The 27989-nt window shown below is 37.6% G+C and overlaps 1 protein-coding gene across 2 annotated transcripts in view; it reads right to left on the reverse strand.

The window, feature by feature from the left end:
• Window positions 1-27989, reverse strand: part of Nrg1 (neuregulin 1) — a 1054999-nt gene that overhangs the window by 163637 nt on the left and 863373 nt on the right. For both annotated transcript variants that reach the window (XM_042701124.1, XM_042701138.1), the window contains exon 2: window positions 13254-13431. In XM_042701124.1, coding sequence (XP_042557058.1) covers window positions 13254-13431 — 178 coding nt within the window. The remainder of the gene's footprint in view (window positions 1-13253; window positions 13432-27989) is intronic.

The raw sequence follows: 27989 nt of genomic DNA on the forward strand, positions 1-27989 counted from the left end.
CAAAGAGGTTTCAGTTCAATATGTCCGTTTATGAGTATAACGCAACTTGATCAAAATCATCCCTTTCATCATTCTCTCCCATCTCCCCCAAGCTGGTAAATTTTCTTTCCTCCCTATATCTGCATCACCAGTCACTAGGAAAAGAAAAAGAAGTAAAGTATAAAATAGTTTTAAAAAAAGTATAGAAAATGGAAAAAAGGCAACAAAAATGTACTCACTACCTTACATAGGTAGCCATAACTCATCTGCATATCACCTTGACAATAAAATTGAATTAAAAAGGGAAAAAGAGTAAAGTTTGGGAAAAGGAAAAAAGTAAAATATAAAATCATTTCTTACAAGTCTGGTAGGAAGGACATGTAACAAGGTCTCAAATAGATAAAAAATGATTCATACTTCTCAGTAAAGTAATGTCAGGAGTGATGTTAATTTTTAACAAAAAGGATTTCTTCTTTCCAAAAGAAAGGGACTTAGTGTCATTACTAGGAGCCCAGAACCAGATGAATGGTTCTTAATACTGAAATAAGTATTCGTGTAACAACAGCACACACTTTCATAAAACTGTGAACATAAATCAATAGTCACCAGTTTTTAACATGGTCAGCATTGTGAATGCATCTTTCTGTTTTACTGTTGCTCGTGGCCTGTAATTTAAGCAATCTCCAGGATATAAAAATTAAGAAGTACTGAAAAGAGCTGAATTTTCAAAGGCCTTTTTACAGCATTATTCTATACTCTAGCTTGGTAGTTGACTACCTGGCCTATTGAGAGGACAACAGGGAGAAAACAAGGCAGGAAGAAAAAAAAAGCAATATTTTTGGTTGGCTCTACACTTTATCAGGCTATAATTTTTCTGATCTCCTAGTCACACATTGTTTTTACTTAGGTAAGATCAGTAATGTCAAATGTAATTATTTCTCTCCTTTAGTCTATCAGATCGAATAATCCAGAGCTCCACACATTAGCCAGTATCCTCCCATCTTTGTGTTTCTGGTTACACCATTTCTAGCACAAAAATCTTCGGTGACTTTCAGAGACTATTTTCAATGCCAATTCTCTCATCAGGCCTTTCAGGATCCTGTGGCTGAGAGTGTTCTCTCCTTATTTAGGCTTTGATGGGCTGGTGTCCCGCCCTGTTTTGGTTAGTTCCTTTCTATCCTTCTCATCCCTCAGTCTGATTGGGAGCATCTGTAATTTAAACATATTCATATCTTCACGAAGCATGTGCTACTTGTTTGTTCTTACTATGCCCTCAAGCATTACTAGATGAACATGTGGATGGATGATGAAATGTGGCTGTTACCACTTATGCCCTCAGTAGAATTCTACCAGCATTCCTAATACACACAGCAGGAGGCAGATGCAATATGAAGAAGGTAGAGACAGCTAGCTAGACGGTGGGCCAGACAGACCAAGGGCAGTGGTCAGGCTGACGTGTTGATAGAAAAGTTACCTTCACTAGTCATGACTCACAATGAAATCAATAGGTAAATTTAGTGGGGGGGGGGGGGGAGGGAGGGAGGAGAAACCAACACAAAGGGTTTCATACTCAACAGCTTTGAAAAAATTAAGATAAAGAAAAATAGGTAGTCTTTTCTTTAAAAAAAAAAATCCTAGACAAGATCCCTCGGAACCTTCAATATGCTACTGTACTCTCACTTTCCAAATGGGATATCTTATTTACTTTCTCTCAACTTATTTGGCCATAGAATCCTTCTCATGTACATGGAATACCTGTTACTATTTTTCAGGATATAATGATTCATAGAACAAAATTGACAAAAAGTGGGAGGTGGGGAGGGAAGGGACAGTAAGGGAAAAACAAAGGAGGAGGTAACAATGCTCGATAGGAAATGTACTCATTACCCTCCTCATGTAACTGTAACCCCTCTGTACAGTATTTTTATAATAAAAATATATATGGAAAAGAAAAAAGTGAAATAAAAGTCTACCTATTGTAGTAGCACACTTGATTATCTATGTATTGAAACTACTAAGCACTATTCAAGAAATACTCATGTATTAATCAGGGAGGGTGTTTTCACTAGAGTTTCCCCAAAGTATACCCCTATCAAAATGGGTTATTTTGGTGATAAACATCTTGGAAAGTAGTTAATAATATTAACTAAATGTTAGTGATAATATGTAATAATATCTCAAACTATCAAAACACAACATGAAGATATTATGCTGTCTAGTTCTGCTTGCTTTTAAAATCTGAATTTAAAGAATTCAAATGTGCTTTATAATAGACTATCAGGGTTTGTTTTATATATTTTATCTATATATGATGTTTCCTCCATGATAGATCCTTTGAAGAATTGGGAGAAACAAAGGGACAAATATCAGCCCAAAGTATAGTTTACTTTGCTGAAAGAATTTTCATGCATGCCCATGAAACCATTATTCATAACAGATCAATAAATCATAAAGAATGATCCAGCAGAGAACAATAATTAATGTCAAAGAAAGAGTAAGTACATAAAATAAGAAAACAGCCACTTTTCTTATCAACTGCCCAAGGATTCTTCTAAGATAAAAGTATTGAAGCACATCTCAATAATGTACAACCACTAAGAATACCCATTCTTTTCCATTTATATAATCTATTTTTCTATGAAAAGACCCTTTTCTTGACCCTGTGCTATTCATACTTTAACTATTGAACTGAGCTGAACTATAAGAAACATGGTAATCAAATTTACAGTTAGCATAATCTTTAAAAGATAGTCCTAAAATCAAAATTCTCCTAATAGTCCTCGGCAATACTTCCTGGAATACAACTACAAAGTAATGCAATCATATATTGTGAATCAAGGAGAGAGGGAAAGAAAGAGAAAGAGAGAAAAAAATATTGAAATAAATATTTCATTAACAAAGCAAAAGAGGTTTCCTACCAACAGTACTTCTAGTAGTCTTTTCATGCAAATCTATAGGGTGAATTTCTAAGTCAGGCCTTCCATGGAACCAGGAATCACTCCTGCAGAGAATAAATAACCTTGGCAATCCAGGCAAGAACAACAATGGGTCTGCTACAAGTGTAACAGAATATTAAAGTTCAAAAACACAAGAGGGGAGAGAGAAATATAGCAGCTGTCATAACCAAGAGGGGAAAAAAAAAAGGATTTCAAATACCTATATGTTTAATACTACGCATTTGAAAAACCTTATTAAAAAAATTAAGCAGGTAATGAACAGTGATGGCACATGTCACTTAGGAGACAAAGGAAGGAGGATCTCCAAGCAAAAACACAAGAACATATCTAAACATTGAAATAAAAAAAAAATTTTTGAAGCTGGGCGCTGGTGGCTCATGCCTCTAATCCTAGCTACTCAGGAGGCTGAGATCTGAGGATCGCGGTTCAAAGCCAGCCCGGGCAGGAAAGACCATGAGACTCCTATCTCCAATAAACCACCAAAAAACCGGAAGTGGCGCTGTAGCTCAAAAGGTAGAGCGCTCGCCTTGAGCTGAAGAGCTGAGGGACAGCGCCCAGGCCCAGAGTTCAAGCCCCACGACCGACAAAAAAAAAAAAAAATTTTTTTGATATGGAACCAACCCAGATGCCCCTCAGTAGATGAATGGATCAAGAAAATGTGGTATATATACACAATGGAATTCTATGCCTCCATCAGAAAGAATGACACTGCCCCATTTGTTAGGAAATGGAAAAACTTAAAAAAAACTATATTAAGTGAAGTAAGCCAGGCCCAAAGAAACTTAGGTCCCATGGTTTCCCTTATTTGCAATGTCTAGTATATGTATGAGTCAAGCGAAAAAGGTCAGATAATGTGATGTTAGGAAAATGAACCCTTAGATATGTATTTTAATGCTTTTTTATTTCATGCATTTGTTTCTAATGCATTTATAAGATTATCTCTTTGTTGCTTTGTATGTCCCTCCCCCACAGTATAACCCCTGCTTTCACTATATTTGATGTCAGTATAACTTGTGGAGGAGATGGGGAAAAACAAGTCGTTTAAGGATACAGGTGGACCTGTTGCAACAATGAGAAGTACAAGGTCATGTTGAAAAACTAGCTTTACAACGTTGGTGGGGGGGGAGGGGGGAGGGGAGGATTAGGGGAGGGGGGGAGGAGGGAGGTAGGGAAGGGATGGGAAGGGTAAACAAAGGAGGAGGCTGCAATGCTTGATAAGAAATGTATGCATTATCCTGCCCATGTAATTGTAACCCCTCTGCACAGTATGTTCACAAAAGAAAAAAAAATTAAATTAAAAAAAAAAAGAAAGAAAGTAGAATACAAAGTGGAAACAGGGAATTCCAACATTTCAGAAGATAGATGATGGATTGTATCACCACAGTATCAGAGCAGTAAGGCCAAAGAAAATGCTCCTATGTAAAAATATTTTGAAGATACAACATGTTGTATTGGAATTGAAGTAAAAATTACAAGGAAAGATAAGACAAAAAAATTTTTTTGAAGGCAAGATTCAAGAAGCAGATTGTTTACCTAACAAGAATGATGACCGGAGTTCAATCTTCAGGACTCCAAACATAAATAAGTAAATTAATCTATTAAAATAAATAGATAAATGGCTAAGTCTCACTATACCAAAAGGTCCACTATTTTTTGAACTGACATTTGATAAGAAATGTAAAAAAAAAAAAAAAATACAAATAGAGCACTGCTCAGAAGACTCTCAACAAGAGAGGGAATTCAGTTAAATAATACAAATCCCACTGGTAAGTAACTACAAATGAAATATGCCTAAAAAGTTAAGCATATTTCATGGCTACACTCTTGTAAAATAAATCACTTGGAATTTTTCTTTACGAGAAGACAAATATGAAAAAATATTACAGGAAACGAAGTCTTACAGGAATAAAAAAAGTTAAGGTGTAACTAAACCTTAGAGAAAGAAAGAAGGTATTATGGCAAGGAAGATCTGGATTGTTCAGAAAAGGGTAAGGTGTCTTGTAAAAGACTTGGATTCATGTTGGAAACATTCATTCATTCACTGATCATTGTCACTTCTTTCAACATTCTCACCCAGCTCCCTCCCCTACCCACCCTGTGTTTATTTAGCTTAAATCTTCCATATGGCTTACATGTACATCACGATGCATGTTCCCAGATTATATAACTCCATTTCTCTGGTCCCTGAAGGATCAAATGAACCGTGTGTGTGTGTGGGGGGGGGGGGGGGGGTGTGGGTGTGTAATACTGTCAACCTGCTAATTGTAAAGCTGGCACCAGAAACAGTAGCTATATTGAAATAGAAACAGCAATAAGAGACCTCCCAGCTAAGAAAAGTCCAGGACCAGATGGTTTTACAGCAGAATTTTACAAGGCCTTCAAAGCAGAGCTCACACCAATTCTCCTCCAACTCTTCAATGAAATTGAAAGAGAAAGCTCACTACCGAACACATTCTATGAAGCCATCATAACCCTCATCCCAAAACCAGGTAGGGACTCATCAAAGAAAGAGAACTATAGACCCATTTCTTTGATGAACATTGATGCAAAACTTCTCAACAAAATTTTGGCCAACCGACTTCAACAATTCATCCAAAAAATCATACACCACGATCAAACAGGATTCATTTCAGGGATGCAAAGCTGGTTCAATATACGCAAATCAATTAATATTATTCATCACATCAACAGGAGCAAGAATAAGAACCACATGGTTATCTCAATAGACGCAGAAAAAGCATTTGACAAGATCCAACACCCCTTTATGATGAAGGTTTTGGAAAAATTAGGAATCCATGGAACATTCCTCAATACAATAAAGGCTGTATATGACAAACCTACAGCCAGCATTATACTCAATGGTGAAAAACTAAAGCCATTTCCTCTTAACTCAGGAACAAGACAAGGATGCCCACTCTCTCCACTTCTCTTCAATCTAGTATTAGAATGCCTAGCTACAGCAATAAGACAAGATGCAGACATAAAGGGGATCCAAATAGGGAAAGAAGAAATAAAACTCTCCCTCTTTGCAGATGACATGATCTTGTATTTAAAGAATCCCATAGACTCCACTCCCAAATTACTCAAGCTGATTCAAAACTTTGGCAAAGTAGCAGGTTATAAAATTAACCCCCAAAAATCAATGGCTTTTCTGTATGCCAACAATGAGAAAAGTGTGGCTGAAATTAGGAAAGCAACTCCATTTGTAATAGCCTCACAAAAAATAAAATACCTAGGAATTAACTTAACTAAAGAAGTGAAGGACCTCTATGATGAAAACTTTAAAATCTTGAAAAAGGAAATCAACACAGAACTTAAAAAATGGCAAAACCTCCCATGCTCCTGGATTGGAAAGATTAACATCGTGAAAATGGCAATACTGCCCAAGGCTATCTACAAATTCAATGCAATACCTATCAAAATTCCACCCTCATTCTTCAAGGAAATAGAAGAGGCAATCCAAAAATTCATATGGAACAATAAAAGACCCCGAATAGCAAAAACGCTCCTCAACGGAAAGAATACTGCTGGAGGAATATCAATACCAAATTTCAAACTCTACTATAAAGCCATAGTAATCAAAACAGCTTGGTATTGGCATAAGAACAGACCTCAGGACCAGTGGAATAGAATTGAAAACCCAGAAATGAACCTACAGACCTATAGCCATCTAATCTTCGATAAGGGAGCTAAAACAATAGAATGGAAGACAGACAGCCTCTTCAGTAAATGGTGCTGGCAAAACTGGTTAACTACATGTAGAAAACTAAAGCTAGATCCTTATATATCACCCTGCACCAGAATCAACTCCAAATGGATCAAAGACCTTGAACTCAAAGCAGACACTCTGAAAACATTACAGGATGGAATAGGAGAAACCCTGGGTCTCCTTGGCTCAGGCCGAAATTTTCTGAATAGAGACCCGGAAACACAACAAATCAAAGAAAGGCTGGACAAATGGGATTGTATAAGGTTGCAGAGCTTCTGCAGGGCAAATGACATAGCTAGCAAGATCAATAGAAAGCCCACGGACTGGGAGAAGATCTTTACTAGCCATACAACGGACAAGGGTCTCATATCTAAAATATACTTGGAACTCAAAAAATTAAACCACCCAACAACAAATCCTCAAAGAAACAACTGCCCAATAAGTAAGTGGGCGAAAGACTTAAAGAGAAGCTTCTCTGAAGAAGAAAGAAGGATGGCCAATAGACACATGAAGAAATGTTCAACATCCCTAGCCATAAAAGAAATGCAAATCAAAACAACATTGAGATATCACCTCACTCCAGTTAGAACAGCAAAAATCAAGAACTCTAACAACAACAGATGCTGGAGGGGATGTGGACAGAAAGGAACCTTACTTCATTGTTGGTGGGAATGTAAACTTGTTCAACCACTTTGGAAAGCAGTATGGAGGTTCCTCAAAAGACTCCACATAGAGCTCCCCAACGACCCAGCAATCCCACTTTTGGGCATTTACCCAAATGATCACAAACAAGGCCACACTAAAGCTACCAGCACAACTATGTTTATTGCAGCATTATTTACCATAGCTAAGACATGGAACCAACCCAGATGCCCCTCAGTAGATGAATGGATCAAGAAGATGTGGTATATATACACAATGGAATTCTATGCCTCCATCAGAAAGAATGACATTTCCCCATTTGTTAGGAAATGGAAAGGCTTGGAAAAAATTATATTAAGTGAAGTAAGCCAGGCCCAAAGAAACATAGGTCCCATGGTTTCCCTTATTTGCAATATCTAGTATAGGTATGAGTCAAGCAGAAAAAGTCAGATAATGTGATGTTAGGAAAACAAAACCTCAAATATGTATTTTAATGTTTTTGTTTCTTTCATGCATGTGTTTCTAATGCATTTATAAGATTATTTCTTTGTTGCTTTGTATGTCCCTCCCCCACAGTGTAACCCCTGCTTTCACTATATTTGATGTCAGTATAACATGTGGAGGAGACGGGGACAAACAAGTCGTTTAAGGATTCAGGTGGACCTGTTGCAACAATGAGAAGTACAAAATGTCATGTCAAAACCAGCTTTACAATGTCGGTGGGGGGGGGAGGGGGGGTATGATTGGGTGGGAGGGAGGGGGGAGGCTGGGAAGGGAGGTGAAGGGTAAACAAAGGAGGAGGATGCAATGCTTGGTAAGAAATGTATGCATTATCCTGCCCATGTAATTGTAACCCCTCTGTACAGTATGTTCTCAAATAAAATAAAATAAAATTTAAAAAAAAAAAAAAAAGAACCAAAGTGGCCAGATATTATGTAAAGCAAATTTATATATCTATATCTGTATCTACATATATACATATGTGTGTATTCCTAGTAAGCATTACAATGAATATGAAATTATATTTTACACACATTAGATGGGTTTGGAAAAACTTTTCTGTAAGCCCACTGATTAACTACGTTAGTTAGTTTAACCATTTAAAAAATGTATGCAATCTTATTTACCATAGCTAAGATATGGAACCAACCCAGATGCCCTTCAGTAGATGAATGGATCAAGAAAATGTGGTATATATACACAATGGAATTCTATGCCTCCATCAGAAAGAATGACATTGCCCCATTTGTTAGGAAATGGAAAAACTTGGAAAAAATTATATTAAGTGAAGTAAGCCAGGCACAAAGAAACACAGGTCCCATGGTTTCCCTTATTTGCAATATCTAGTATATGTATGAGTCAAGCGGAAAAAGTCAGATAATGTGATGTTAGGAAAATGAACCCTTAGATAGGTATTTTAATGTTTTTTTTTCTTTCATGCATGTGTTTCTAACGCATTTATAACTTTTATTTCTTTGTTGCTTTGTATGTCCCTCCCCCACAGTATAACCCCCGCTTTCAATATATTTGATGTCAGTATAACTTATGGAGGAGATGGGGAAAAACAAGTCATTTAAGGATTCAGGTGGACCTGTTGCAACAATGAGAAGTACAAATCGTCATGCCAAAAAGGAGCTTTACAATGTCGGTGGGGGGGGGAGCGGGAAGGATTGGGGGGGAAGGGGGGAGGCTGGGAAGGGATGTGAAGGGTAAACAAAGGAGGAGGCTGCAATGCTTGGTAAGAAATGTATGCATTATCTTGCCCATGTAATTGTAACCCCTCTGTACAGTATGTTCACAAATAAAATAAAATTATAAAAAAAAAAAAAAAAAAAAGAAACAGTAGCTATAAGAATGCATCCCTTAACCAGGGGACAGTGGCTACTCAGGAGGCTGAGATGTGAGGATCACAGTTTATAACCGGACCAGGTAATAAAGTCTGGAGATTCTTATATCTAATTAACTATCAAAAAGCCAGAAATGGAGTTATGCCCAAGTGATAGAACTCTAGCCTTGAGCACAAAAGCACAGAGACAGCACCCAAGCCCTGAGTTCAAGCCCTAGGACTTGGAAAATAAAAAGAATATCATAAAACATATGCAATGGTCATTAAGAGTTCAAGTGGCCTGGCAGAAAAGCAGCTAATAATAAACTCCATGAATAAACTCTGTTACAGAGCAAAATAAATAAATAAGTAAATAAACAAAACAAAAAAACCTGTAAGCATTATCAAAAGCAGATCTTAATTTAAAAACAAATTGAACAACCAATCAGAGTCACTTTTAAAACAAATTAAAATACATAAGAGCTAAAGAGTGAAGAACAAGAATATTCAGAAGTGTATAAAACACACAAGTAGAAGTCTACCTTTTGTAAGGCTAATCCAGAACAGATATTCTAATGAGGTCAATTTCAAAATCCCCAAACCTCTTCAACGAGCTTTCTGGTGGATGATCAAAATCATCCACCAGACAAAGAAAACAAGAATAAAGGGATAAACAGATATGTAACACAAGGGTGGTTTCCATTTCTTCTAATTAGTCTCACTCATTGCATAGTAAGATAAAACAAACAAAGGCTCAAATGGGAATTTAGAATCATAAAAACATGTTGGAATGCAGCTTATTAGTAGAAGCATGTGTATAAGAGGGGTGAGATTTTAAACAATCATAGAAATTGCATATTAGTGTGAAATATTTTCATAACAATAAGGAATTAAAAGGTAATTCTGGCTGTTATTCACAATCTAGATTATAAAATAGGGAAGAAAGCCTGGATTAAAGATTAAAAGAGAGTCAACATTTTATTTAAATGAAGAGAATCTCTGGGAAATCTTAAACCTTAAACTAAAATTCACTGGTGACTGGCTGGTTAACCACAGCCTGAGATAAATTTAAAGTCAAGTAATCAACTAGAATTACAATATATTAATAGTTTGAGTGTTTTAGTAATGAAAGTGTTTTGAGCTTGAAAAATAAGAATGGTTTTAATTAAACCTAAGCAGGCCCCAAATCCTGTGGTTCTAACTTTATATAATAAAAATCCCATGTAATTGTGAAGTAACATGCTCCTCATAGTCAGACTTATATCAAATCTAAGTTTAGATATTCATTATCATTAAAAATCTATCGGAAGACACAACTTCCTTCATTCTTGGGATACTAATTATTATTAGAATGAGCACCCTAATATTATTCATTCTACTTATCTTCAAAGGATAAATTCAAATAGTAGAGCAGCTTGCAAATGTGCAGATGTTAATTAAATTTAAATTCTGTTGAGCCCATTAACCTTAAAAAATTGAACATCACTATTAAAAAGGCGGGGAGAGAAAGACAGAAAGAGTTTTAAGAAATAACAAAATGTACAGGTGCTAGTGGTTCATACCTGTAATCCTAACTAATCAGAAGGCTAAGATCTGAGTATCAAAGTTTGACGCCAACCTAGGCAGAAAAGTCCATGAGACTTTCATCTCCAATTAGCCAGCAAAAAGCTAAAAGGGAGGTCTGACTCAGATGGTAGAGGGCCAGCCTTGAGCAAATAAGCCAAGTGAGAATATGAGTTCTTGAGTTCAAGATCCTTTCCTGGCATACATACAAAAGAAGATAAAATTCCAAATTCCGAAAGTGATAATATGGTCATTTTCTATGCAGTGGCCCATTCTACACAAAGTATGTTTTAATTTTAGATCAGATTATTCAATATTTTGCTGAGGATATTTTACAAACACATAACCTGAAAAAAATTCTCATTTAATTCTTTCCAGTAATGCAGTTGATTGAAAAGAAGCATTCTGAATATTGGCCTTTCTGGAACTTAAAGGGATTTTATTAATATGTAGGCAATGCTCTTAGCTATCTGCACCCATGCAGCCAATAGGAGAATGCACTTCTGAATGCTAATGACACTTTTATATGTCATCCAGCCATGTAACAAACTTCCTCTTTAAGTACATATGAGCTTTCAAAAGCATACTCAGGAAGAGAGGAGCTGAGAGAAAGTGAAGGAAAGGGTGACATTGTCCAAAAGAGAAATGTATGTATTACCTGAAATGTGAAATGGTAACCCTTCTGCATAGCACCTTAATAATAACAAAATTATACATATATATAATCAGCTCACTTTTTCTTGTTCCTTTATCACCTATTGACACAGCTTTGCTTCCTCTACTCCACATACCACCACAATGAATATATGCTGCGTTCAGGAGCTTTCTGCTACTACTCAGCCTACATCCATCTCTTCTTCTTTTCTCTCCCCCAACTCTGGTGTCACATATGAATAAACTATACAATCTCTGTAGAATCTTATGACTACTGAGAACAGAAATAATGTCCTATTATCTATTTCTCCATCTTCCTGGTATAACCCGTTTGTGGACTCTTCAATATTACTGAAAATAATCTTATAAGCTGCCAAGTACTAAATGAGATGTTACCCTGTGTGTGTATACAACTTAGTTCTTTACTAATTTGTCTAACTGATAAAAACAAAACACCAAAATGTCTCTAATACAAGCATTCTTGTATCTTGTTCACCTTCTCCTTAAAGAAAGATTGTATGGGGTGGGAATGAGGTGGGGTGAGGGAGAGAAGGAACACTGTGACAAGGGATGGGGTATGAATGATCTACACGTAATGTGCTTATTGCCTTACTTATGTAACTGTAACCCCTCTGTACAGCAACTTTACAATAAAATAAAATTTAAAAAAAGAAAGATTGTATACAAAAGCACCACGTATTTTTATAGTATAATATTTTTGTATCTTTGAAGTACCACCTGCTGTGGAAAGTGATACTCTTTCTTTCTTTCCCTTTTTATCATACTTCCAAATCAACAGCTCTTGCCGACAGGACCAATAACAAGAGTTAGCAGGGTAGTTAATTAAACCATGGGAACTAGGAGGGGGCCCTAATTATAGTTATCAGAGCAATTAAACACTTTGATAAGATTCAATTAAGTTCTCATTATAATCTGTCTGTTCTCACTTGCTCAGGAATGTGTGACAATAGCCTGTAATATCAAAGGAAAGGAGGCATCCTTCTGCTATTGCGTCTGTTATCAAACTTAGGGTTCACGGGAAACTTCGTAAGGAGGTTGAGATCTGAACATCAGCACTCTACGCTGTATTTTCTTATCTTAAGGGAATTGAATTTTTGAGTCTAGGATTATTACAGCAGCTGCCACTCATGCCATCTTCCTTCTTCTCTTCCATTTCCCTTACTTCCTATAATTCTTTCTCCATCCAAAAGTGGTCAGAATCAGAAAGTCTATATTCTTTCTCATATGATATCGCAATTTCTGGCCAATATATAATGAAATATTTGATTGTATGTCATGTTTTTGCTTGTTTGTGTGGGTTTTTTTTTGTTTTGTCCTGTATATTTTGTTGATCCAGGGCTTGAATTCAGGTTCTGGACACTGTCCCTGAGCCTCTTTGTACTCAAAGCTAGTACTCTAGCATTTCAGCTTTTTCTGAGTAGTTCATTGGAGATAAGAGTCTCATGGACTTTACTGCCCAGGCTGGCTTAGAACTTAGAACTGGCTTAGATCCTCAGATCTCAGACTCCTGCAAAGCTAGGATTACAGGCAAGAGCCACCAATACATGGCTTATCTCATATTTTTACAGTAAATTCATTTATCAGGGTCTACAAATGTTTAAATAGAGATACAGGTTGACCCATTGTAACAATGAGATGTACAAAACACTGTTGAACAACGAACTTTACAATTTAGGTGGGAGGGTGAGGGGGGGGTGTAATTGTAGAAGTGGGAGAGGAGGGATGGTAGGGGAAAAACAAAGAAGGAGGCAACAATGCTTAATAAGAAACATACCCATTACCTTGCTCATGTAATTGTAACCCCTCTGTAGAGCATTTTCACAATAAAAAACATAAAAAAATTTATACTTAACAACATCCTATTGCTCTAGGCACAAACTGTTATTATGTGCATTATACTTACCCTGGCTTTTTTTGGATCTTGATGTTCTGTGGCTTGTTTTTTTTGTTTAACTCACTCCCGTTCTTGAACCATTTGAATCTGAGGGTGGGGTATTCAGAACTGGTTTCACACCGAAGCACTAGTTTGGAGCCCGCCACTGATTCTTGGCTTTTCATTTCTTTCAATCGGGGAGGCAAGGCTAAAAAAAAGAGAGAGAGAGAAGAAAAAAACATTCTGATCACTAAGCAGCCTTACAAAAAGAAGCATTAATTTTGAGTACGTCTGATCGAGAAAACAATCTGAAAGTTTTACTGAGAATACAAATAGTTGAAAACGAGTGAACCCAAGTCAATACACTGATGTTAACTTTAAGAAAAGTAAAATGCCCTAATAAAGCATATGCAGGAAAAGGTATGTTACAATAGGGGGAAAGAGGAGTTAAATTATAAAATTTACTCCAAAACAAATTCTAAGTAGTTATTTCCCTAAGCTTTAAATTCTCTGACACAATAAAAAATCCTAGGCATTCTCTATTTGAAAGCAAAGAGCTTTTGCCAAAGGAAGACATGATCCACTATTGTTTTCAAGACATTACCCGACATTCTTTATCACAAGTCAAACCATAATGAGTTGACAAACTCATATGGGAAAAAAGGCACTGGGAGCATCATACCCATTTTTGTCATCAGAAACTGAAATTTGAGAGATAACTCTTAAGTGACTGACTTATCCACAATTACAAAGTTTCATCAACTAAGCTTCATAGATGGCAGAAAACAAAACAACAATAAAAAAGAAAGACAAACAAAAACCAAAGGCAATTCATAAACCTTAACATTGCTTCTTTCTCCAAGACTGGAGACGTTTAGACAATATGACTCTCTATATATTTGCTTTCCTAAAAGCAATGAATGACTTCAGGTGACCACCACAGTCATACCACAGCAAGGTTGTTTGGATTTAGCATTTACAAATCTTGCCAACAAAAACTGTAAAAAAAAAAAATCTGCATTGTATATTCACATGTAGACTACTAGATAAACTCATATATCCCATCCTTTCAAGACAGCTTAAAAGAATGTGAGACAAAGAGTAAACAAATGCAGGAGTGGTACTCACTAGATACTATGTTCTAAATGAACTTGTGAGGGGATGGAAGGAAAATTAGGAGAGAGGGAGCAAAGGGGTGACATTGCTCAAAAAAATGTATTCTTTATCAGACTTCTATAACTGAAACCCCTCCGTATATCACCTATATAATAACAAGAAAAATGCAGGAAGAAAAGAATAGCTGTTATTTACTGGAACAGTTTTGGACAAAATGTTGAAACAGCTGAGGTTTATTTCAAAATAATATGGTGAAGGGGTGACAGGCATACAGATGTCATGAAATTACCAAGAAGTGTGTCATTGTAGAAGTTGAGCAATAAATTCATGTTGTGGTTTTTCATGTAATTCTGTATGGTATATCTGATCTTTTCATAATAAAAATATGTTTTAATATCAAAGCACAGATGCATGTTTTTTTCCTGTACACACAAAATTTCATTTAATAATCAACATCACAGAACCTCAAATCTCAACAGCTCTCAGTTTCTGCTGAATCTTAAAAAAGTCAACTACAAAGCCCACTTCTGTCTCAATCCAGGATCTAACAGGAAACCTCAGAAAATGAACCTAGGCAAATGAGACCTATTTAGTGCATAATTACTCGCTGGGAAAGGAGCAAGAGTCCAAGGACAGCAATCAAAGTTACCTGAGATGTGAACAGGAAATGCAATACCTTGCCAACTAAAGGTATTTGTTTTTCTACAACTCTGCCCTTACCAGGAAAAACTAAAAGTATGTCAAGAATGAGCATATAAATTATTATAAAAAACACATTTAAATATTGTAATTTCCTAGCAATACTTCTATAATTATATATCGCTTTCTTATTTCTTGGGAAGATTGAGAGAAGATGTGGAAAAGCACTCATGGATTTTGTCTGGTTTTTTCTCTCTCTCTCTGTATCTCTCTCTCCCTCTCTCTGATGGTGTAAAAATAAAATTTTCTTCCTAAACAACTTACATGGATTTGTGGCTTTATGATTCCTTGTGGTTTGTGATTCTCTGTTTTGGAGGCTTTTTAAAATGAAACTAAATGCTAATCTACCTAGAATTAGATGTCTATGTATTCTTTTTAGCTTCTTAGGATCATTTTTAATTTTGTGAAGCTGATGAAGAGTTTAGAGGAATCAAATAACTATTCACAAGCTAAATGGCACCAAAGAAACTGGTTTGCACATATCAAGAACAATAAAATGTTTCCTTTTATGTATGAACTAAAATAACTGGGGTTTCCCCACTTGATTTTTCCTTTAATTTGAAATACAACCCAAATTCAAGATTTCATTTCTTGCCTCTAGGAAAAATGCACTAAACACAGTCACTAAATTTCAAAGGCCACTAAATCTCAGATATCACTAACTCTTAGAAAGTGCTATATTTTCTCATCCAGCACCCCACACATTTGCTTATCCACATCTGAACTTCAATTCCAACACAAATCTACAAGCCTTTGTTTCCTCTAGTTTCTTCATAAAACATTTTGATACAAGACCATTGCGTATCACTTTTTGCCATTTTTCATTCTCTTTCCCTTCCTTGCTCCACTTTCCTCTTGTGCCTTCATTTATTTATGTCTTTTTGCTTGATTAAGAACCCCGATTTCAAACATAAGGAATCAATCAGACAAATTTGGGGATAAGCCAGGTGCTGGTGGCTCATACCTGTAATCTTAGCTTCTCAAGAGGCTGAGATCTAAGGATCGAGGTTCAAAGCCAGCCCAGGCAGGAAAGTCCACAAGACTCTTAGCTCCAATAAACCATTCAAAAAAGCTAGAAGTGGCACTGTGGCTCAAAGTGGCAGAACGCTAGCCTGGAACAAAAAGAGCTCAAGGACAGCCCCAGTCCCAAGTTCAAGCCCCATAACTGAAAAACAAAAACAAAAAAAGGGGGGGAATAATCTACAAAATTGGTCAAAGCTTTGAAAGTGTCCATGTTAAAAATGACAAGAGAAGACTATGATGCTGTTCTAAATTAAGGGAAATCAAACAGACATGGCAAATAAAAGCATGGGCAGTGGCTGTGATCCTGCTACAGGGAGTATTAAGAGTTATTCAAGACCCTTTTGAGACTACTGGGGATATCCGAATGAAAATACTGTAACAAAACTCAGTTTCTCAACTCAAGTGTTGCATTGTGGATCTGCAGAGGAATCTCTTCAGTCTTAGGATGTAACGCTGACATATTCTGGAATAAACTATCATGGTATCTTCAGCCAAACTACAGATGGTTTAGCAAGTAGGAAATTCATACAAATGTGGACTTAAACACACACACACATACACATCCAGAAAAGGGGAGTGGGAAGGAAACTGGTCCTTCATATTCCTGCCTTTCTCATCTGGACTTTTGACCTTAAGTAAAAAGACCCAGGTTTTCAATAAGGTCTCTGTCTCTGTTCTATCTCTCTCTGTCTCTGTCTCTCTCTGTCTCTGTCTCTGTCTCTCTCTCTTTCTCTCTTCCTCTCCCTCTCCCTCTCTCTCTCTCCCATCTCCTTCTCCCCTTCTCTCCCTCCCTCCCCGCCTCCTCTCCCTCCCTCCTTCTTTTCTTCCCTTCCTCCCTTTTTTGTGCTGGGGAGTAAAAGCAGGGTCTCACACATAAAAGACTAGTGCTCTACAACTGAGCTATACTCCAGCCCTGGTTAGGATTCACTCTCCCCCAACTCTTCTCTTCCCACTGCCCCCCCCCCACCCCCACACCACCCACCTCCTCCACTGACTAGAACATGCTATATAGTCCAGGCTGGCCTGGAATTTAAAATCCTCCTCCCTCTGCCTCTCTCCATATTGCTATGATTAAAAGCATGAACCACTATGCCCTGCCCTCGTTTAAGTACTTTTAAAGTCTTGATTAAGGTTGTAATCATGAAGGAAACTGTTTCAAATATTTATCATTTCTAACTTTAATTAACTAATGTTTTAAGCCATTGATGCCTCTTAATAGGTGGGTGGAGTTACACTGAGATGCTCACATGGTTCAACTCCATAGCCATGTCTTTGGGGCTGTTATCTCAGAGGATTCCTTGAGGGGGCAATACCAATCTGTCATCTGGCAGATCAAATCTTTCCTATCCTGTTATTTCTTTTTGGTGTTCATGAGCATAGATCCCTCAAAGAGCACATCCCTTTGCTTAAGAGATTATCTGAAATGTAATGAGGCAGAAGCCTTCAAATATAAGGTACTGATTCAAATAGATCTATTCTTTAAGGCAAGTCTGGTGTATAAACATTTCTTGATATCATGGTCTAGGTCCACCAATAACAACTAGCCCGAGTTTCACTTGCAAGGGAGCTATAACTCCATCCAAGGAGAAACCTCCCAGCTACTCTCAGACTTCATCTCCTCATGAGTCTCCTTGAAAGGGTGTTTTTTCCATGTGTGCTATAGCATGGGGTAACTTCTACACCATGGGGATTTCCTACCTATCGAAGATCAGCTCTTTTAAGGAATAAACTCAAAATCTCTATAATATAAGAGGAGAGAAAGAAATCCTGTACATCACCAATGGAGTCTCACAACTGCATCCCTTGACCTGAAGATCCTCTGCAATCAGTGGTACCCACTCAAGAATTATCCTATGCCAAGAGTTCAAATGCACTTAGCAGGAAATTTAGCAACAATGTACAACTTTTATTGACACAAGTATTTCAACAAAAGCAAACTAATAATTTCAAAGCTTTGCCACATTTTCTATAATAAGACCAATTCTAATGGTGTGAATTTGCATTGATTAAGAATTACAAAAAGTTATTTGTTAATTGAATGCATTTAAATAGATGCAGGTTTACTCACATGGTATAAACCTATTAATTTCATTTAAAAAACAGTGAAAGTGTTTACAAATGGCCATCTTCAGAGCTATGCTCCTTACAATGAACTGAGGAAGATGATTCAAACACTATGGTATTATTTTTTTAAGATGCTTGATTTGAAGGTATGAACCAAAACCCAAGTCAAAATCTATACTTACTCTAAAGTCACAGAAAATGAGCAAATAGTCTACATCCAAGTACTATGCTCAAGAGGTTGCCTTTAAAAAGACATGAAGAAAAAGAGAATCATCTATGGAAACCACAGGAAGGAAAGCTGTGAACAGCAGGAGGTAAGAGCCCACAAACTATTGCTGCTAGTATCCATGTACATACGTCTGTTCTGATTGGTACTACATTCAAACATCCAAACTGCTCGTGGGAACAGATGGAAGATACAGAGCATCTCAGGAGCCTAAAACAGGAGCAAAGTGTTTGTTAAATGGTAAGTGTGTAGAAGCACCTGTAACATATAAGAAAGGAGGGGACAAAACCAGATTCCAGAGCCCAGACCTATCTTCCTATAAAACACTGCTTAGGATTGAGGACCTTTGGCATTAGTTATTGTTTCTATGCATTATGAAGGATGGGGACTTTTGGAAATGAAATGTAAGGCAAACTGGAAGATGGTCAAATGTTACTGTCATCTTTACTTGTTCTAAACTCCTAGCTGGACACCACCATAGGAGTATGTAGCCTCTGCCTCAGCTAAGGTCCCACTCATGTTCCTACCTATTGTTCAGCTCCAATGGCCCATGCCTGTCTACAGTATTATGGCTGCTCGCCCCTGCAGGAAGAGCGTATGCTTGTCACTTTATACCCTATGGGTCATCAGTGTCAGCAACAGTTCTAACAGTTCTGTATGTACACTGTGAGATGTATGATGTTTATTTCCTTCTACAGGTGAGGAGATGAGGTTTATTATGGAAATTGGGCAGTGTCACAAGTCTAGCAAGCTACAACACCAGCAATGAAACCCAAGAATTCTCTTTACACCATGATGGCTTTGCTGGGCTTGAGGTAGATTCAGAAAGAGAGAGAGAGAGAGAGAGAGAGAGAGAGAGACAGAGAAAGAGAGAGAGTGAGATAGAGAGAGAGAGACGGAGACAGACAGAGACAGACAGAGACAGAGAGAGAGACAGAGAGAGAGAGAGAGAGCAAACTAAAAAGCTAGTAAGGATCACTTCATTTCACAGCCAACCTGGTAATCTTTGGGTTCTTGTAAGAGGCTATTTAAACAAGATCACCCTTTATGTCAGCCTATAAGAGATTTCTAACGGTATAAAATTCTCCTAGGAAATCAGGGCAGACTCACTACTTAAGAGCATTGTGAATCCTGAAAATGGACACCATGTTTATTTAAATCAGCCACCCTCCTCTATGAAGTTTCTGATGTTCTTCAGCCAGTATTTCATAGTTAAAGCCTAAAGATAAGATCATGAAACGAGTGCAATGGCATTTGGGGAGCTTAGGAAAAGCAGTTTAAATGAGGTCCTACTGACACTTTTTCAACAATAAATCCTTTAGAATGATTATAGCTTAATTTATACTGAGTTCCTGGTAAGTGCCAGGCACTGTCCTAAGAACTTTATAATCACGAACTCCTGAAAATGTTATCCTTCGGCAGGTACATGTTACTATAACTATGCCCAACTTTTAGATGAGAAAATGGAAATGAGTAGAGGAACTTATTTTAATTTTTTGGCTTTATTGAGGAATAAACTCAGGGCTTGTTAAGGGGAATTCTACTACTAGATCCTTGGCCCCAGAAATTTTTGTTGTTATGTTTTTCAGATAGGGTCTTGCACTTTGCCTAGGATTGGCTTCAGACCAAATATGATCCTTCTTGTAGCTGGGATTAGTCATGCACTACCATAACCTCCTTGCTCCACCATAACCTGCTTATTTGAGATAGAGCCCAATCATTTTAACTGGGCTGATTTTGAACCATGATCCTCTTGATATCTGCCTCCTGAGGACCTGAAAGTATAGATGTGATCTACCATGCCTGCCTCATCAAGAGCCCCTTTTATCCCAGAGTTCTTGCTCTAAATGACCAAGCAATGAAACTGAGTTCTTTGCTATTCTTTCTATAGTTGAAATGGAAGAAGTTTACATTGTTGGTTTATCAATAGTGGCCACAGTTGCCTAACAAACCAAATAGACCACATCTCAAGTAAAAAAGCCAGTCTAGGGGGGGAAAAAAGCAGATATGCAAAATTGCTGAATTTTCTGAGTTAATTTGATGATCTTTGAGGAAATAAAACAAGACAGAGTACTTGAAATGGATATTATATGCAAAACAATTCTTTTGAACAACGGGCTTGTCCATCTGTCACAAACGTCAAATGCCACCAGGGTCAATAGTGCTATATTCCATTCTGTATTCGCTGAAATGTGAGAGGCCCCAGGTGAGCAACCAACCACAGAGTGTCTGCACAGATTAACGTCACTCCGGCAGGTGTTAATGCAATACACTGTGATGGTGAATGCTGCATAAATCACAGCCCAGTTGCCAACAGTTTGAAGGTAACTGTTCAACAGGCTGCTTAATTAACGCTGTCACCACAGCTGCCCCCAATTAGAAGAACATCTTACTCATGTTCATAAAGAAGAGGTCAGGCAAGCTTCAGAACAGGCCCTGAGCTCACAGGGTAAAAATGGACCCCCTACATATTTACCCAGTGGATATGTAGCAAAGTTCATGTCTTATAAACGTCATCTTTTCTGCCTCCCCTCCCCCAAACAAAGGTTTCCCCCGTTATTTGTTTTTTTTTTGTTTATTTTTTTCTTCCATATATATTTTTATCGTAAAAATACAATACAGAGTAGTTACAGTTACATGAGTAGGGTAATGAGTTCATTTCCTATCAAGCATTATTACTTCCTCCTTTGTTTTACCCCTACCATCCCTTCCCGCTCCACCACCCCAACTATCCCCCTCCACAAGTTTTAAAGTTCGTTTTCAACACAGTGTCTTATACGTCTCATTGTTACAATGGGTAAACCTATATCCTTATTTCAGTATTTTGTTATTTTCCTTCCCCCCCCCTCCCCAGCAAATTAGAAAAACGTATATACAAGATGCAAGGCACTGATATGAAATACAATGAAAACAGGGGTTATACTGTGGGGAAAGAGCATACAAAAGAAACAAAAAAAAATCACATACGTCATTATAAGAACATTAAAAACAATAGCAAGAAAGAAAAAAAATACTGTGTCCCTGTCTTGGGGTTCATTTCGCTTAACATCATCTTATGTGGTCATATGTACATAGCTTTTGACCTTTTTGGCTTATCCTAGACATGACTAGTTATTGCAAATAAGGGAAACCATGGGACCTATTCTTCTTTGGGCTTGGCTTACTTCACTTAATATAATTTTTTTCAAGTCTTTCCATTTCCTAACAAATGGAGTGGTGTTATTCTTTCTGATGGAGGCATAGAATTCCAGTTTATATATATACCACATTTTCTCAATCCATTCATCTACTGAGGGGCATCTGGGTTGGTTCATATATTAGCTAGGGTGAATAATGTGATAAACATGGTTATGCTGGTAGCTTCAGTATGACCTTGTTTATGATTGTTTGGGTAATGCTCAAAAGTGAGATTGCTGGGTCAAAGGGGAGCTCTATAAGTAGTCTTTTGAGGAACCTCCATACTGCTTTCCAAAGTGGTTGAACAAGTTTACACTCCCACCAACAATGTAGTAAGGTTCCCTTTTGGCCACATCCCCTCCAGCATCTGTTGTTACTAGATTTCTTGATTATAGCCATTCTAACTGGGGTGAGATGGAATCTCAGTGTTGTCTTGAGTTGTATTTCTTTTATGGCTAGAGATGTTGAGCATTTCTTCATGTGTCTATTGGCTAGTCTTATTTCCTCTTCAGAGAAGTTTCTCTTTAAGTCTTTAGCCCATTTATTAATTGGGCAGTAGTTTCTTTGAGGATTTGTTGTTGGGGGATTTAAATTTTTGAGTTCTAAGTATATATTGATATGAGATCCTTGTCCATTGTGTGGCTAGTGAAGATCTTCTCCCAATCAGTGGGCTTTTTATTGATCTTTCTAGCTATGTCCTTTGCCATGCAGAAGCTCTGCAGTTTCATGCAATCCCATTTGTCCAGACTTTCTTTGATCTGCTATGTTTCTGGGGCTCTATTAAGAAAATTTCAACTGTGCTAAGGAGCCCTAGAGTTTTTCCTATTCGTTCCTGTAATAGTTTCAGGGTGCCTGCTTTGACCTCAAGGTCTTTGATCCATTTGGAGTTGATGCTGGTGCAAGGTGATATATACGGATCTAGCTTTAGTTTTCTACAGGTGTTTAACCAATTTTGCCAGCACCATTTACTGAAGAGGCTGTCTTTCTTCCATTCTATGTTTTAGTTCCCTTGTCAAAGATAAGGTGGCTATAGGTCTGTGGGTTCATTTCTGGGTCTTCAGTCCTATTCCATTGGTCCTGAGGTCTGTTCTTGTGCCAGTACCAAGCTGTTTTGATTACTGTGGTTTTGTAGTAGAGTTTGAAACTTGGAATTGATATTCCTCCAGCACTGTTCTTTCTGCTAAAGGTTTTTTTTGCTATTTGGGGTTTTTATTGTTCCATAAGAATTTTGGGACTGCTTCTTCTATTACACTGAAGAGGTTGGCATATTAATAGGAACCCATTATTTGTTATACAAACCTTTCTCACCACTTCCAAAATTCTGACAAGTACAGAAATTGAGAATGATGTAGTTAGCAAAAGCATGATAATTGGTCGTTTTCATAGTATAGTGGTATTTCCCTGCTCTGATGTGTTGTTTGCTCATGGACCAACTTGCCAGGACATCAATGTGTTAATATTTGACTTTATAACCATCTCAGCATATCAGCACACCTGTAAAGTGTTCACTTCTGTCTTGCTAATCATTTTTCCTTGTTCAAACTGAATGACTTGCTAATCATTTTTCCTTGTTCAAACTGAATGACATTCAGTTGTTATTAATAACATGGTAGTTTTATATTTGAAACAAGGAATTTATTTATGTGTCCTAAACTGGATAAATTCCCAGCTAACACGAGTTAGCATGGGCTATAATAAGTTTTCAACATGACAGGGACATGAGAGATTTTAAACTATGCAGACAAAAGCAGGCAAGTTCTGAGTGATATGTGGATATTAGTTCCTCATTATATGTGTTTCCCATAAAACTAATTCCTTCTGTGAGAGCTAATTATGAAAAAATATAAATGTGTCTTTTCACAACCTCTTAAATCTATTTCTCATTATTGAAGAAGTCTATTTTCCTAGCCGTCAATGGCCTGTTTTTGTCTGTTTTGTCCACAACTAATTAATTAAGCTGAATAGCTTATTAAAAAGTATTAAATGCATATGCCAGGATTGGAATATACCTCCTTTACTCACAGAGCCTTACTCAAACAAAGTTAAAATTTTCTCCACTTAGTTTGTTGTAAAGTAACCAACACTGTAATCTGACATATATAAGTTCTAGTTTGATTTCTGAGATTATTAAACTTGTGTGTGTAGCCCTTTATATTATTAAGCAACTTACTGGCACCCTAACAGGGACATGAATATGATGAAAATCTAGAAAATGATCTCAGTCAAGTTAAACATATCGCTGACAGTAAGAAACTTTTAGCTGGGTGTTGGTGACTCAAACATGAAATTCAAACTACTTGGGAGGTTAAGATTGGGAGGATCATGATTGGAGGTCAGCCAAGGCCAAAGTTCTCAAGACCCTTTCTCTACCCACAGCTAGGCATAGTTGTGTCAGCCTGTCAATTTAGCTACATGAGAGGTTCAGATCTGTAGAATTTCAGCTCCAGGACTTCCAAGCAGAAAAGCCTGCTTTTGAGCTTCCTCAAAATGAGCAGAGGGTCATGGGCTTGAGAATGCCAGAGTGCTTGTCTTGCAGAACAAGGCCTTGAATATAAGACCCAGTACAAATGTGGGGAAGCCAGGAGACCTGGGTGAAAGTGCTTGTTTGGCCTCAAGAACCAATCACCAGTGAACCTCCTAATATAACTCACCAACGCGGGAACCAAAGTAGTATCTGTCCTATCTACTCAATTAATCAAAAACAAAGATGAAAACAGCATTGAACTTGAAAACTTTCAGCCACATGCTGGTGGTTGGTTCCTGCCTATAATCCTACCAACTTAGGAAGCTGAGATTTGAGGAACACAGTTTGAAGCTAACCTCAGTAGAAAAGTCTATGACACTCTACTTCCAATTAACCAACAAAGAGCCAGGCAGGGGGCATAGAGAGCCAGCTGTGAACAAACAAGTTGACCAAGAGTGCAAAGCCTGGAGTTCAAGGCCTGGTACTGACAGAAAAAAAAATATCATTGCTGATATTACTGTCATGATCTACAAAACATCGTTATACAATAGAAAATGATGACAGAAATACAAATAGCACCATATTTTGATAATTCCTCCCAACAACAATAACAAAAATCCCAACTGGAACATATGCTCAGAAGGAAGGGCAGATAGAATAAATGAACAGAATACACATTCTAAAATCGTAAAAACTGGCACAAACAAAAAAAGAGGCCAACAGAAAGAAACACTGTCTTTAAAATCATAAAATCTCAGAGCCAATGCCTTTTGACAGGTTCACAGAACACTCTGTGTGGAAAACCTTGGATGCCTAAAGCAAGAAGGTTCAGAACAAAAAGGGAAATGCAGTTTTGCATAATAAGTCTAATTTTGAAAGTGCTCATCCTGCGAGGCTGTACAGGAACATAGCTCAGGAAGCAGCATACAGGAGGAGGTGGGGGAAACAGGCCTAGACTTCAACTCCAATTTTCCCACCTAAAGCTCAGTGGCTTGTCTACCAAATGTGAGCCATATCCTCCTCAGCCTCAAGGTGGGTTTGCCTACCTCAGCATGAGTAAGACTCAAGGCATGACATCTGGCATTGACACCCTATCCCCATCTCTTTCTTTGAGTGGATTTCAGGTTGGAGGGTAAAGCTCACTGGTAGGGTGCTTTTCTAGTATATGAGGCCCCTGGGTTCCAGCCTAGCCCCATCCAAAAAACAAAAGCAGATTCATAAGGATTAATTTGATTCATGAATGGAACTGATCATTGTTTATGTTTGCATTTTTGTTGTTTGTTTTCTGGTACAGGAGTTCGAACCTAAGGCCTCAGATTTGCTCAGAGAGCTGATAGTCTACCACTGAGCCCACACTTCCACCATGGCTTTTTGCTGTTTTGTTGTTTGAGACAAATTCTTATGAACTTTTCTCTCTGGCCTGAACTTGAACTCAAGTCTCAACCTCCCAAGTAGCTAGGATTCAGCTTGATTATTCTTTACCATCCTTTAATGGGCATTAACACAGAAACTTCATAACCAGATTATTTTAAAGTGGCCTTCAGAGCATCAGTAACCTTACTCAGCACAAATACCAATGGCGTTTCTTAGAGGATTATAATTGAGTTCGTTGTTTGTGAATAACCAACATGATGAAATCTAAATGAGGTCTGCTGTTTAACCTAATAGAATTATATCAATAGTAACCTTTCTTAATTTCTCTCTCTCTGTATGTGTACATATATATATATATATATATATATATATATGGCCTCAGTTTCCCTCTCATAAAGGATCATCTCCCATGCTACTAAACTCCAAGGCAATTCAAGTCCATCTATTTATTTTGCTTTTTGTACATACATTGTATTGCTAGCATTTATGAGCAGAGTCACTGACTTAAGTTTTAAATTCAAACATAATCATTTAACAGTAGTGTTCAAATGGTAAGTTTATGTGGGTAGGGGAAGAGAAAGAGGAAGAGGAGAAATAAGAGAAGGAAGAAAAGGAGGAGAAGGAAGAGGAGGAGGGGGAGAGGAAGAAGAGGGAGAGGAAGAACAATGAGAAGAAAGAAGGAGGACAAGGAGAGGAGAAAGTAAAAAGAGAAGGAAGAAGAACAAGGAGGAGGAAGAAAGGGAGAAGTTGAAGAAGAGAGATTTGCAAATTTTTACACAAGTTTACAAAAGTTTTAGTCTCATTTGCAGAAAAAAATAGATGGAGCTGGAAAAAATCATGTTAAGTGGAGTAAGTCATGCTCTAAAAGGATGAATGCTTTCTCTCATCTGTAGAAATTAGATATAAGTTATAAGTATATGTAAACATATACAGGGTCATTTGCATTTATACACAAATATGTTAACTGAAGTATGGTAAATTCAAGGGAGAATTTCAACAGTGTGACTCTTTTGAAAACTGACTTATAATTTAGTAAAATGAATATCAGGGAGCTGGAACATATGTGGTGATTGGTGGTGAGCTCAAGGGGTGGAGGGCAAACAAGGAGAGAGGAAGGGTGGGCAAATGCAATCATAATATTCAATGTACATATGTGAAAGTGGAAGCAGGTAATTTGAGGGGATGAGGAGAATGATGGAAGGGATGACATTAACCAAGATACATTTTACTAGCTGGCTGCTAGTGGTTCATGCCTATAACCTAGCTACTGGGAGGCTGAGATCTGAGGTTCGCAGTGTGAAGCCAGTCCAGGCAGGAAAGTCTGTGAGACTCTTAACTCCAATGAACTACTCAGAAAAAGCTGGAAGTAGTACTGTGGCTGAAGTGGTAGAGCCCTAGCCTTGAGCCAAAGAAGCTCAGAGATAGCACCGAGGCCCTGTGTTCAAGTCCCAGTACCAGTATCCCACAACCCCTCCCACCCCCCCCCCCCAAAAAAAACATACATTGTACTCATAAACTAACATGTTGAATTGAAAACCTTTTGTACAACTATTTAAGGACATTTTTAACTAACTGATTAATTAAAATAAAAACAAAGGTTTCTGTCTCAAGAAGCCTAACCTATTGCATTCAGAAAATTCTTAAATGGAAAAGTCTAAACAATACCCTAACGTGCAGACATGGCCACTGCTTTTTGGTTGGAGATAACGAAATTTCTGTTTAAATTCTATTTTTGAAAGACAGCTATTTCTTGCATAACTTTAGCAAACCTCAAATCTCTTATATAGCACTAGGGAACCATGTCTATCAGGACCAACAGTGCTCAATAACTCTGTTGAGAAGTGGGAGCTAACTCAGCTGTGATGGTAGCATCCTCCTAAAACACATGAAAAGCCATAGAATGTGACACTCAAGAAGCCTACTGAAGGGCAAGTCCTGAAGGTCATGTTTGCCCAGCGTCAATGCAACATCATTGTTGACGATCAAACCACCAGGCACATACAAAACCTTGCTGATTTAATCATCAGAATGTGCCTGCAAGTACTCCAATTCTAAGAATTTTACTACTAGAGTGACAAAAACAGATGAGGAAGCAAAATGTCTGTAAAGGCTCTGAGATACCGGAGACTTGAGTCTTCAGATTTGAATGACTTGATGGAAAAACTGCTACCTAAGGACAAGAGAAGGCCAAGGACAGCTTCACCTCCCTAATTTAGAATAAACTGAACACTGCCAGGTTTTCACTAGGACATTTATCTTGTCACTTTATACTTCTTTCCTGAGCAATCACAAGCATTTGTGCCCAACAGAAATCTATCCTTTGAGATCCAGACCTTTGTCAGAGTTGCTTTACTCAAAAACAGTATGAATAAATTCATTCAGTTCAAAAATCTAAATCTACTTTCCCATGTATATGCTCATCTCCAGTCCATGCACATTTATTTGCATTAATTTTATTTGCATCTTCCCCCAAACTTCCATCCCCAGTCCTTCCAGGAAAGGAACTTACATAGCATTAGGCAATAAGCAAAGTCGATGCACTAGGAACCAGTCAACTACAAAGCAACCACAAATGTAGAAAAGAAGAGAAAGGAGAAGTAGGCCAACCGCAAATGCAACTGGA

This window comes from Dipodomys spectabilis, unplaced genomic scaffold (assembly GCF_019054845.1).
Source record: "Dipodomys spectabilis isolate Male_0828 unplaced genomic scaffold, ASM1905484v1 ptg000009l, whole genome shotgun sequence".
Classification (NCBI taxonomy): Eukaryota; Metazoa; Chordata; class Mammalia; order Rodentia; family Heteromyidae; genus Dipodomys; species Dipodomys spectabilis.